We start from the raw sequence: 13,078 nt of genomic DNA on the forward strand, positions 1-13,078 counted from the left end.
ACAATCAAGGCAAATTAATGGGATAAATTAGGGGAAGTCATCTAAAGCACCCAACTACTCTCTCAAGCTAGAGGGATTACTTGAATCATGAATACAACCTACTCTCGTGGTTACATAGCATAAAACAAGTGTTAAAGCATAATCACGATGACATAAACATTCCCTTGACCAGTAATCCCTATTCTCATGGCATTTCGGGTCAATCAAGCATAAGGGAGCTAACTCAAGTTCATCTCTCGATCCTTCGTTGAGAAAGCTTGGATAAATAGTTCTAGCAATGGCCATATACAAGAACTAAGCAATTAAACCACTTAAGCTCAACTAATTAACATCCCACAACAACCAAATTAGCACATGCAACAAGTAATTAGTGACTACATTGAGGGTTTTGCCCAAACCCTAGAATTTAGACTACTCACAATCCATGGGGGTTAAAGCAATTAAAGATTTCAAGCAATTCATGAACAAATTCAAATTAAGGATTAAGCTAATTAACAATCCAAAACATGCAAGAACTAGCAAATAATTAACAACAAAGTAAGAGAAGTAGAAAAGATGAGTAAGAAATGGTTACTATGAAGCTTCAAGGTGAGCAACAATGGTGGATTTTGTCTTCTACAATGATTGAATTTGAATAATTCCAAGCTAATAATTGAGAACTAACTAATGATTTGAGAATTTAATGTTCTAAGACTACAAACTAAGAGAAAAGCTCTAAAAAACTGCCTACCTCCCTCAAATGAGCTCTAAAGGGGTATTTATATGACCCCCAAATAAAAAGGACGGAGAAAACAAGGAAGGAGTTCGACTGCAGGTCTGCACGGACGTGCCAGATTTGGCACGGACGTGCAAGGCTAAGCACGGCCGTGCCAAGTTCGGCACGGACGTGCAGAGGGGGCAGAATTGAGGCAGAACGTACTGCTAAGAATCGAGCAGTTCCGCACGGACGTGCAGATATTGGCACGGACGTGCAGCTACATCTGCACGGACGTGCTTAATTTGGCACGTCCGTGCAGGCCTTGGCAGAATGTTCTGAGTTTCTGGAGCACTCCTGCACGGACGTGCAAAGTCTAGCACGGCCGTGCACCCTCTTCTACACGGACGTGCCAGATTAAGCACGGCCGTGCAGGCCTTGGCAGCTTGCTGAAGCTTTCTGGAACCTCCTGCACGGACGTGTAAGATTTGGCACGGCCGTGCAGGGTCTTCTAAGCCCCTTTTTTTCATCTTTTCTTCTATAATGCTCCCTTCCTTGGCTTCTTTCATCCATCTTCTTGCTTCTAACCTCGGCTTTGTATCCATGGGCTCCATTTGGTCGTTCTTTTGAACCTAGAATCTCAACAAAAACACCAACAACCCGTGAAGCATAGGATACACAAAAATTGCATAATAATAGAGTAAAAATGAACCAAAACGCAATTTTTATCAAGTAAACTAGGTGCAAAACACCCTAAAATCATATCAAATAGCAAGTTATCACTTTACCAATTCTATGCAAATTCATATATATTTCTATATACTTTGGCTCAAATTTTCTTTCTTACCAAAATTCATCTTTTGTCTTATGGGTTACACCTTCAATAACACTTGTGCCTTGTCCGTTGTTTAACTTGCACTACTCAGATCAAATCCATTCATGTATATTTTTTTTTCTTCGGGCACTAATGATCCCCAACATAGTGAACTTTCATGGTTCTTTTATTCCAACCTCAAAATGTTGCCATACCAATGCTGGCTTGTATGGTGACTTTGTTACATCCTTTTCTAAAATTGAATACACTTGTTTTCTGCATAAATTCCCCTATCAAATATTATTTCGCTATTATACCAATGGATGGAAGTTGTAATCGTCTCTAATGTATTACCAAAGTTCTCCTGTATACCTCCTTCTAGGATTTTGAAAGAAACTAGGAATTTTTATCTGACATGATATTTTCAGGAACTCCATGTAATCTCACAACGAATTTGATGTAAGCCGCCTTCGCAAGTTGCTCCATCTTCGAAGTCTCCTTCATCGGGTTTTAAACATTGCGGACTTAGACAATCTATCCACCACAATCCGAATAAATTAATCACTCTAAACCCTCAATACACCTTTACCAAATCATTTTTGCAGCTTGTCCTTTCCTGGTTGTATTTCACTTTCCTTCCGTTATATTTCCTTTAAACTTCTTACTCTTACAAAGTATATTCAAGCTTTTATCTCCATGAATATTTAAATGACATATCCTCTTACAAATTCGATCAAATTCACACTCTCTACTTGATTTTTTTTCTTCATTTCCTCCAACACTTTCGAGGAGATTAATTTCCTTATTCCCCCTTAACTTTAACATTATTAACAACGTATTTGCCCAATACATTGCTTCCCTTTCAATGACATTGAATGTCTCTTCCACGGTCCTTTATCAACTCCAATAATTTCTTATTACATATTTAAATCCTTATGTGTGAGAGTCTATCTCAAACTTTAAACTTTAAAATTCATTCACAAATAATCATTCATTTATACAAAGTTATTTCACACTTATTAATTTCCATGAACTTCCAATTATTCTTCGCCAGGGCATTCACTTGTTAATAATCCTTTCGAATCTATCAAAATCTTCTACACCGTTGTCCAACTTAAACCTCAACAATAATTTTTTTAGCCCGGAGTCCATAATTCACCGCTTCTATCCCTGTTACATCAACATTTCCTTTTATCGCAAGGTTTCCCAAAATGGTCCTTTCTCAATCACAACTCACACTCGGGAAAAACTTGCGTGCATTTGCTTCTCTTTAAGCATCAACACGTTTTATTACAGATGTTCACATCGTCCTTTCCTTCCCATTCTTAGAATTCACCGAAATAACTTCAATGAAAATACTGAATTCCATAAGTCCATGGAAATTATAGGTGATTCATTATCCCAAAAGGCAAAAATGAAAACTCGAATCGTCCAAACCTTGTCATAAGCGCCAAATTCTAAATATCCTCTTTCGAATATTTTTACTTGGTATTTCTATCCTCAAGTCTAATCTTGAAATTATATTTGCTCCTTTCATTTGATCAAACAAATCACTTCTATGTCACATTGATCAATCCCCCATAGGCACTTTACAGACACTTTCATCCCTTTCTTTAACAATTACATGCGCTCTCCAGGGTGATGTGAACCTTCTTTCAATGACTTCGATAGTATCTTTCAACCCCTTTAAGCAATGCAACATTAAACCTTTCTCCACACGCAAATATGTCCATATAATACCTCCAACTTCATTTAACCTTTATATCCTTGCTTATATTTCCCATGCTTACATCTTTCCTCCAATTAAATCCATAATGTTTCTTCTAGCATCCCTTGAATAAATCTCGTGACCCCTAAATAATCTCAACTTCAATAACCTCATATACAATCCTTACTCAAGTTATTTAAACACATCTCAATCAAATTCATAAATCTTGTCATAAACTACTCTTTCTCCTTTATGACATTTTTACATCCATAGTTCAATATTCTCGACACTTTCAAGTATACAGCGTCTTCATAATTCAAATTTCCTTAAGTTTCAAGAGTTACTCAAGCCGCCTTCAAACTTTTTATCATTTCCAAAATATTCCTTTAAAGCCCTTTAGCCATTTTGTTGAACTTTCGCATACCTTCTTTCTTGATTTGATTCCTTATCTTTATTTTTGATCTCACCTTTCTTTTAGCTAATATATGAATTGATTATTTATAATTCAATTCAATCAAACTCCCAAAGACTTTATGTCTTGAAAACCACCCTTAAACTCATAGTTCGCCATCCTTCAACTCATTCCCTTAATTTTAAACCAATATCATTTCCTTGAATACCGAGAGATCTTAACAACTTGGAGTACTTCTCGAAACCAAGTAATCTTTTCATTTCCACTGAATTAAACCTCACTATCTTTTCTTTCTATCTGCATGAAAAATTGGTAATACTTATTTCGGGTTTGTTATCTCAAACATCTCCAAATAAGATCGGATGTATTCATAACTTGTTCGTTCCCACTAACATGGTAAAAATCAACTCTCTCCAGTACTTACCATACAAACTTTTATTCACTCTCAAATTCTCAAGACACAAATTGTTTTTAAACAGCTTGTATAACTCTTTAACTCAACCATCAAAACTTCAGGAATTGATCTCCCTTTGGTATATATATAGTTTTCACTTCTTAACACCATCTTGTTTCACCTTTTTCCCACTATGGGATTGTTAGTGGTTATATAATCCTTGCCTCCTTGTCAATCTTTCAAGCTTGCCTTACTACCTTGTTCAAATAATTCCATTACTAAAATTGCTTCTTGTTACCATAATTTCTTGATGATAAAACTAGTTGCTATATAGGTTGGGCTGAAACACTTAGCTTCCTATTATTCTAATCAACTAACACCAACCACAAAACTCAATCAAGAAACAATTAACATTTAATTCAAATTAAGGTTTGAGGTATAAATTTTTTATGTCCTCATTCCCAATAATTCGAATACATAAAATCTTGATTGATAAACAACCAAAATTCATATACTTAAACAAACAATCAAAAATAAAAAATAAAAAAAAATATCCCCATTAACTGCTACTCACAAAGGGAAGAAAGAAATGAGTAGCACTTGGAAAACAATAGAAATCATAAGGTTGTTGAACAACTCTAAATGATTAGGTGAATAAATTCAAGAATTTTCTCCAAAATGATAGCATTGCTACCCATAATGACTCCTTGAAGTAAAATAATTATCCTCATATCCCAAGTGAAAGAATAAATACTCATAACTCCTAAATAACATATGTCAATATTCTCAAGGTTGAACATGTGACAAAGTATTTAAGGTCCAACATAACAAGAGTCCTCAATATTCCAACAAGATCATAACTTCTCAAAACTCCAACCATATATTAAAATATATATGCTCAATTCTCCATCCCAAATTAAATAACTTTAATCATAAGAAATGATAAGTCACTAAGTTTAAAATGTCAAACTTCAATTGATCCGCATTGAGTATCCCTCAACTCATATAATAACTTTCATCATTACTCATCTCTAATCAATTCTTATGCTCACCTCTCTTGGGCTCTTGTTCAATTTCGATTCCAATTCAAACTCATACTCAAAGACAAAACATATTCCTCAAAATAGATAATATCCCAAACGATTTCATCCTTAAGCTCCTTAACCATATGCATTAAAATTAATCTCTTTATCCTTATAACTTGGTGTCTCCATACACAAGTGTACAAAACTCAAATTACTCATTTTTAATATCTAGACAACGTATCTTAACAACAAATTATCCCAAAAATAATACTCACATTCATGTGATGATGTGCATCCAAATTTTTTTCGAAAATACATCTCAAATAAGACCATTGAAGCGAACCATCCTAACATAAGCAATTGAACTCTCAAAATCCTTAACATTCCTCAAAATTCTCATCATAGAAACTCACAGGGTATAGGTTTAGGGATCCTACAAGAAAACGGGATTAACAACTAATAGCAAACCCTTCCCATAACCATATAATACAGTTCTTGCAGGAAAATTAAGTTCGATGTTCAATCAAACAATCTTGATAGCTCACATATAATGATTCACATATTACATGTTGTCATCAAGAAACATTTAGTCATACAACATGCTTGAACACCTCTAAAAAATATATATATTTGCACATAGGAAATAAATTAAATTCTAGCCTATATGCCCTTTCTTCTCCTACCCAAGCTCACCAACATGCTTATAAAAGCTTTTAACACATATTTCTTACCTCAATCCTTGCTTTCCTGCAACATGAACAAACTAAAAATATTTTTGACTCCTTTTTTTTTTTTTTTTTTTTTTTAAAGAAATTAAAAAATAAGCTTTGAAAAAGACCGAAAAAATTTCGGCTTTCTTAAAAAAAATCGGACATCCTTAATAAAAAAAAAATTGGATGTTCTTCATAAAAAAAATGGTCATTCCTAAAATAAAAACAAAAATAAAATTCAAAACAATTTAGTTTAACACCGTTTAATTAAATAAGCACTTGGCCAAGTTTTAAAACAAAACACTTTAAAATACTTTTTTTTTTGCTTTAGTGGAAATAAAATCTCAACCAAAGCTCTGATACCACTTTGTAACACCCTAGAAATTCTTTTCTTTTAAAATATCTATTTTGCCCTGTTTAAAAATTTAAATAGGAATATCTAAGATATTACCGCCACCGTAAAAACGGCTAAGGCAACCATCAAAGACACACAGCGGAAAACTAATTTCAAAACCATTCAAAACAAGTCAACTTGAAAAGTCAACCAACGAAAGTAAAGTCAAAACCAAAGTCAAACGAAGTAAAATAAAACCATCCTACAACTTGGAACCATTGTAGGCCCTTATTAAAACCAAACCAACTTTAAAACTTTTGCTTTAGTCATGCATGATAATAATATCATAAATAATTAAAGCATTAAATACATCATATACTTATAGAAACTAGCATGATTCGCTCTTCACTCATGCCCATTCATGAATATGCTTCATCACCTGAAAACCTCCTCTCTACTGGTCCCCACTACTCGCCATTAGAAAATGGGTCGTCGTAGGGCCAAAGTAAAGACATGGACAAACACACAAACACACACAATCAGCAAAGCTGAGTACATAAGCGTAATTAAACACACTAACATGCTTTCACCTATCAACACATATTTACCTCATTGCACCTGTTTACAAGCACACACAACAATAAACAAGACACATTAACTAGACACTAAATAATTCATTTAGCGTTGATTACGCATCGAACGGGTTTCCAACTATACCTTCCCCAAATAAATTGAGGTTAATTGACACGGGAGCTAACCGTGCCAGCGACAAAACCACTCAAAGGTGGCGGAATTCCTGCACATAATAATAAATAAAAAGGAATGTACAGCGTCCTGTACTCCATTAGAAGTTATGGTTAAATATAAAACCCCATAACTCCCCTCATTGTTCATACTCAAGGTATATACGTTCCAAGAGTTTTGGTACGTAATCTCTTTCACTTTACGTTATTTATATGTTATTGGACTTGGTGATGACTCTCAAAGCATAATAAATCAATCAACCATAATTATTCAATTAACCAAACATACCAGTTTAATCCTTGAATAATTAGTGACCACATATTATTTAATGTTGAACCCTTTTTAATTCTATCTCAGTGTCAAAGACACCTTAAACGCATAAAGCGCCAAAAATCCTATCCCTCGGTGTTAAAAACACCTTAAGTGCACAAAGGCACCAACATACAATTTATCCCTTGTGTACATAGACACTTATATAGCTCCTTCATCATGCTTAAAGCATCAATAAAAATTATTTGAACCGTAATAAAATTCCTTTTCCATATTCCAAACATAATTAAACATGTAGTTTAGTTAATCATGCATTCTAACATGCCATAAATAAAAGTGTGGTTCAAACACAACATGCCCAAAATATAATTTTCCAATCCATAAACCATCACAAATAATTCATGCTTCACAATTCAATCACCAACATCATTAATTCACAATTCCATACATAAACCTTAGCATGATACTACTTGTAATTGATTGAAATCAAGCCTAGCATGATTCTACATCATCAAAATATGCTAAGTACGCGAACGTACCTCAAATAAGCTCTTAAAATAACCGAGTACTCCACAACAATTCTCGAACCAAGTCTCCTACATAAAGGGAGAATAATACTATATTAATTACCCTTGTATACACAATTTCCAGCAACTTAAACTCACTTTAAATAACTTATAATAATCTGAAAATTATTTAAAAACCCCTAATTAAACTCCTTTCTAATGGATAATCACACCCTTTTATTAAAAATCACAATTATACTACTTTAAATAAAATTCCAACATTTTAAACTAATCAAAAATCCCTTAAAACTTCATCAAAATACATCTTTATACTTAAATTATCCATAGAAACATTAAATTATCTCTTACCCCTTTTAAACTCAAGGATAAAATTTAAAGCATAAAAAAAAAAACTTCGTTAAAAATAAAAAAACTGCCCGAAAATCATATTTAGAGGCTGAATTTGGTCACGAGAGGGTGGTGTTCAAAACCAAAGGTAGTGAGTCTTTCTTAAAACGTTATTTCCACACGAATAACACTACTTTTTTTATCAAAATCGGAGGAGTTCCGAACCTGATCGGGATTAAAACGGGGTTATATTAACGAACGGAAATCTAATAATTAAAACATGAATTTACGTGTTCAAAATAATCTGGAATTAAGTTAAACTAATAAGTAGTTATAATCACCAAAATTTCAAAACATCATTACTATAAAAGCCCTAAATAAATTATTCATAAAAACCCTAAAATCATGATTTTCAATAATTAAAAACCCTAGGTTATAAAATTTACAAAATCTGAAAATTTGATACTAATTAAATTAATTTCAAACAATAAAATCAAAACCCATAAATCAATAATTATAATTACACAAATTAATAAAACAAAGGAGAGAGAAAATAAGACTAACCTTTTTGTGTGGGAAATTTTTGGGGATTCATGGGGTATTTATAGAGTAGAGAGTGTAGGGTTAAATTTGGGCTTATAAAAATGTGGGCTTGAGTTATGGGATAGGGCATAAGTTATGGGTTTTGGAATGGGTTATTCCAATAAGAGTATGTAGGAATAATTTACATTACCCAATAATTAATAAACGTTTGGCCCAAAACATATTTTACTTTTATAAAACTTTATATTTAAAATACTTTAACCCTTTAAAATATTTAACTAAAATACTTGAGCCCTTGACAATACATTTTATTAATACTTAAATACTTTATAAAAATACATAAAAATACGGGGTATTACATTGCCCCCTGGTCATTGTCGAGTCACAATTACTGAAGATATTTTGCCAACAGCTCCTCTGCCATGCCCAAACAATGAATTGCTTTTTGTATGTCATGCTAAGAGATCTTATACAGCTTGGCCTAATCATTTGATTTTCCACAAAAAGGTAGTATTCTTCCTTGTTTTTAAGCTGCTGTCTGATACTGTCTTTATGCTTCTTCATATTTTTTTCTTTAAGCTACTGGCTACTGTGGCAGCGACAGCAGCCCTGCCTGCAACGGCAGCAGCCCTACCTACAGCGGCAGCAGCTAGGTTTTGGGGTTCCTATCCCCTCTTAGTTTTCGGTGTGTTGTTCCTTGCATTTTTTATGATAGTCTTGTTTTATTTTTCATGTGAAAACATATTATAAAGGCGAACAACCAATCAGATAAAGAAGTTGATGTGCCCACACCATCCCCACAATCTACATCCTCCCACGCATCAACAACTCGTAAGTATGTTATTACCGACAAGGATCGTGAGAAGGTGACATCTACTTTGATGCGTGTTATGAGAAAAAAAGCTATGGGGATACAAAAGACCGGCGATACCATCTCTATCAGTATTCCAGAGAACATGTTTCTTAATGAAAATGGGTTAAATGTTTCACTTGATTACGAAGACTTGCTTGATTGGTGTTTCCAAAGGGAGGTTGGAGAATCGCAAATGAATATATTCATGAAGTAAGTTCACCTCCAATTTAGTTTCCAATTACAATGTGGAATATTTTTGGTCCATTCTCTAATATATTTACAACTTTTGATGGGATAAGGATCTTGAAAGAACATTGTCACAAAGAAGGTATCTCGGGAATGTATGGGTTTTGTGACTCAAATGTTCTATCGCCTTTGACACCAACGACAAACGACCAAGTTCGATCTACCTATTTAGCTCGTGTTTTTGGGTGCAATGAGGGGAAGAACTATAATCAGCTATTCTTTGCTCCTTTTAATGACAAGTAAGTATAGTTCCTTTGTTATGTAATTATGTAACTTTGATTGGTATTCTTGTTCATTATTTATGCTTTAATATATGTAATTTCAATTTTGCTAACCTGATTGCTTCCATATTGCTATGTTATGCTATTTTTACTAATAAATTCTTCTTAAAGTAAAGAAAGTCATGGCAATATTGCTATGTTAAACAGTTTCTGCCCCCTTTTACATTTTGTTGTTTTTCTTATCTATTCTTCCTTCTAAAAGTGTCTTGCTGCTGGTTTAGTATGCATTGGACGTTAGCTGTTATTAGTCAGTGGAATGGATTGGTGTATTGGCTAGATCCACTTGGAGCAGAAAATAAAATCAACTCATTCGCTGAAAAGATCATCACTGAGTATGTATAATTGCAATAACTGTGTCATTAACTTCTTATTTTGTTCTTACTGTGTATTTGGAAACTATTACAATTTTCCTATCTTCATGTAATTATGTAGAGGAATCAAATAATTCAGCTCGGTCCATCGAAAGGACATCAAGAAAATAAAAAAGAATGCATATATTAAGTGGGAGCAACCACAAGTAAGTTATCTAAACTGTTACAGCAGTTGATATTATGCAGTTTAATCCTAAAATCTAATATCTTGTTAATGATTAATTGTTTGCATTATCATAGTGTCCTCGTCAACCAGCATACACCAAGTATTGTGGATACTTTGTTTGTCGATATATGCTAGATATTGTGCAGAAAAGAGTGTTATGGGTTTCCGAGCAGGTATATTATAAATATATGTCATTTAAATTGGTATAAACTGTCCTCAGCTCTAACCAACTGTCTGCATGTCTGAACCACTATCTGAACTGTGAATGTAACTCTAAACTGTGAAACCAACTCTGAATTGTGAAACCAACTGTGAATGTAACTCTGAACTGTGAAACCAACTGTCTGAAATGTGAATGTAACTCTCTCTGTCTGTTTCTCTAACCAACTGGGACTTGTGAATGTAACTCTGCAGTCTGCATGCAACTTAATCATATTAACCACCAAAAATAACCAGCTTATGCAATCTATAATAGCCCGCTATAAGGTTTGTATATTCTGATCTGTAGTTCTGATTGTAGTTCTAATTGTCAGGTCTACTTTTCATTTTTGAATCAGTCTTGAAATTAAATTAGGAATGAAATTTGACATTGGAGTTCTGATCCTATTTATCAGCATCAGTCAGGTTGGCATATAATTTAGATTATGCTACTCCATGAAAATTAAGACTGTAATTTTCAGCTTTGATAGCCTATTTATCAGCACCTGGCAAACTGATTCAAGCAGCAAGTCCTGATACCCGAGTCTCCTTGCAAGCTTAATGGCAAATAACAATGCTCTGCCTTCTGCCATTTCTGCAGGCCATTGAGCTCTCACTCGTATGACAGCGGAGAAGAGAACCTCCCCTCTATGATCCCTTGCCACCACACTGAGCCCCACCCAACCTTTATTAGCTAGGCAAGCATCCACATTCACCTTAATTAAACCATTAGAGTGAGAAATCCACTTTGAGGCACTCTTCTTCCTTTGAGGCTGCATTGGTTTGTAAATCATACTAGTAAGCAAACTTATTTTGTTTTTTTTTTACAGCTGGAAAAAGGGAAGCTACCCCCTACTAGAAATATATCTAACAGAAACATAGTGAAACCTAATTAACATCACTAATTTTCTTAGTGAGCACTTAGCCTTCATGTAAGCCAATGTTATCCCTGCATTCCCTAGCTCAACTCCACCTGATGTTACCTTTCCTGTTGCCAACCTGACTGATGCTCAAGATGGCCTGTTCACAGTGTCCATAACCTGTAATCAGGTTGATACACTCAGAAAACTAATCTTTTCCGTGCTGACCTTGTGCTTTGACCTTTTCTAAGCCTGGTGGGCCATCAGTACCAGTATTAGTTCTAGTCTCAGCTTCATCACCCATGTCCTTCACCTTCCTGCTTCACAAACTCTGATCTACTAGATGTTTTAACATCTAAGTTGTAATATATTTCCTTTTCTTGTTAAAAAAAAAAGTGAGCTAAGGTTGTGGATTGAGGATGTTCATGAATGTGCTTTGTTATGTCTGATTTTCGGCATTTGGATAAATATCTCTTTGATTTCCGTCAAAAATAAATAAATAAATTATACTCATATTTGATGGCATATGTTGTATGTTGCAGGTCTTTCCCTCGATTTGTACATATTCTTCGGAAGACATTGATGAAATGCGAGATTTGTGGATAAAATATGTTCTTGATCATGAGCCAGATGAAGAAGATTCGTGATGGATGAGCTTAATGAAGAATGAGATGAGCTTGAGTATGATATTAGCTTACTGTTAATCATTATACTTGTACATCTAGCTCCAATTTTGAACTTTTTTTTTTGAGGAAAAGCTCTACTTTTGAGTTTTGTTTTTGAATATTAAAATTAATGTAAATTTTGGGTTAAAATCTGTTGGACCGAACCAACCAAAGAAGCTACCACAGTTTGACCATTAGGCAAACCGACATGGCATTCGAAACTCTTAGTATCAAATATCCAAGATTTTTCACCGGTAACATGATGCGTTGCTCCTGTGTCAATAATTCATGAAGTAGCATCAAACTTACCATTCAATCGGGTTTCAGAAATCTTTGCATTACCAAACAATCCCGTAATAGCTTTCCATTGTTCGATAGAGAATACTTGACCATGAGAAGAAGAGACTTCACTAGATGCAACAGCATTGGCACGCACTATGCCTTGACCACGGCCAGCCGAGGATTTTCCCCCTGGCTACCATCTCTCGGAGGGGGTTTACCAATGAAGCCCGAAACATTTAGCCTCCACGTGACCTTTCTTTTTGCATTAATTGCAAGTTTTATCCGACCAAAAATTCGAGGTTTCATGACCTTCCTTTTTGCATTTAGCACACACGGTTCCATACCCCTCACGACCACAATCAGTCTCCTTATACCCACGCCCTGCTGTTGTTTGAACAACGAACCCAAGGGCCTCAGCAGGCTTTGATTTGGCTTCCTGCTTTGCTATACGAACCCATTCGTCTTACACTACCAATTGATAGGCATGGTCTAGGCTAGGATGGGGATCTTGAGACAAAATATTAGTGTGTAACGAGGCATAAAAAATCATAATATAATCCCATCAAAAAATCATACAATTTGGATTGTTCTCGCCTAGCTTCATGCAATTGACACGCAATACACTTCGAACAACAAGAACAAGAAATAAGTGGC

At 34.5% G+C, this 13,078-nt stretch overlaps 1 protein-coding gene across 1 annotated transcript; it reads left to right on the top strand.

Moving 5' to 3' along the window:
* Window positions 1-9,407: 9,407 nt before the first annotated feature.
* Window positions 9,408-10,224, top strand: LOC110717441. The gene is made up of 3 exons (XM_021896143.1): window positions 9,408-9,565; window positions 9,655-9,840; window positions 10,104-10,224. The coding sequence occupies exons 1-3, from the start codon at window positions 9,408-9,410 to the stop codon at window positions 10,222-10,224; spliced, it is 465 nt and encodes a 154-aa protein (XP_021751835.1).
* Window positions 10,225-13,078: the final 2,854 nt, after the last annotated feature.

Source organism: Chenopodium quinoa, unplaced genomic scaffold (assembly GCF_001683475.1).
Source record: "Chenopodium quinoa cultivar QQ74 unplaced genomic scaffold, ASM168347v1, whole genome shotgun sequence".
In the NCBI taxonomy this organism is placed as follows: Eukaryota; Viridiplantae; Streptophyta; class Magnoliopsida; order Caryophyllales; family Amaranthaceae; genus Chenopodium; species Chenopodium quinoa.

What these genes read in the sequence shown, in the direction of transcription:
- LOC110717441 (XM_021896143.1), top strand. Translation starts at nt 9,408, where the DNA reads ATGGGGATACAAAAGACCGGCGATACCATCTCTATCAGTATTCCAGAG. An exon ending in CAAATGAATATATTCATGAA is followed by an intron (nt 9,566 to 9,654) that starts GTAAGTTCACCT and finishes TGATGGGATAAG; the next exon opens with GATCTTGAAAGAACATTGTC. An exon ending in TTTGCTCCTTTTAATGACAA is followed by an intron (nt 9,841 to 10,103) that starts GTAAGTATAGTT and finishes CTGCTGGTTTAG; the next exon opens with TATGCATTGGACGTTAGCTG.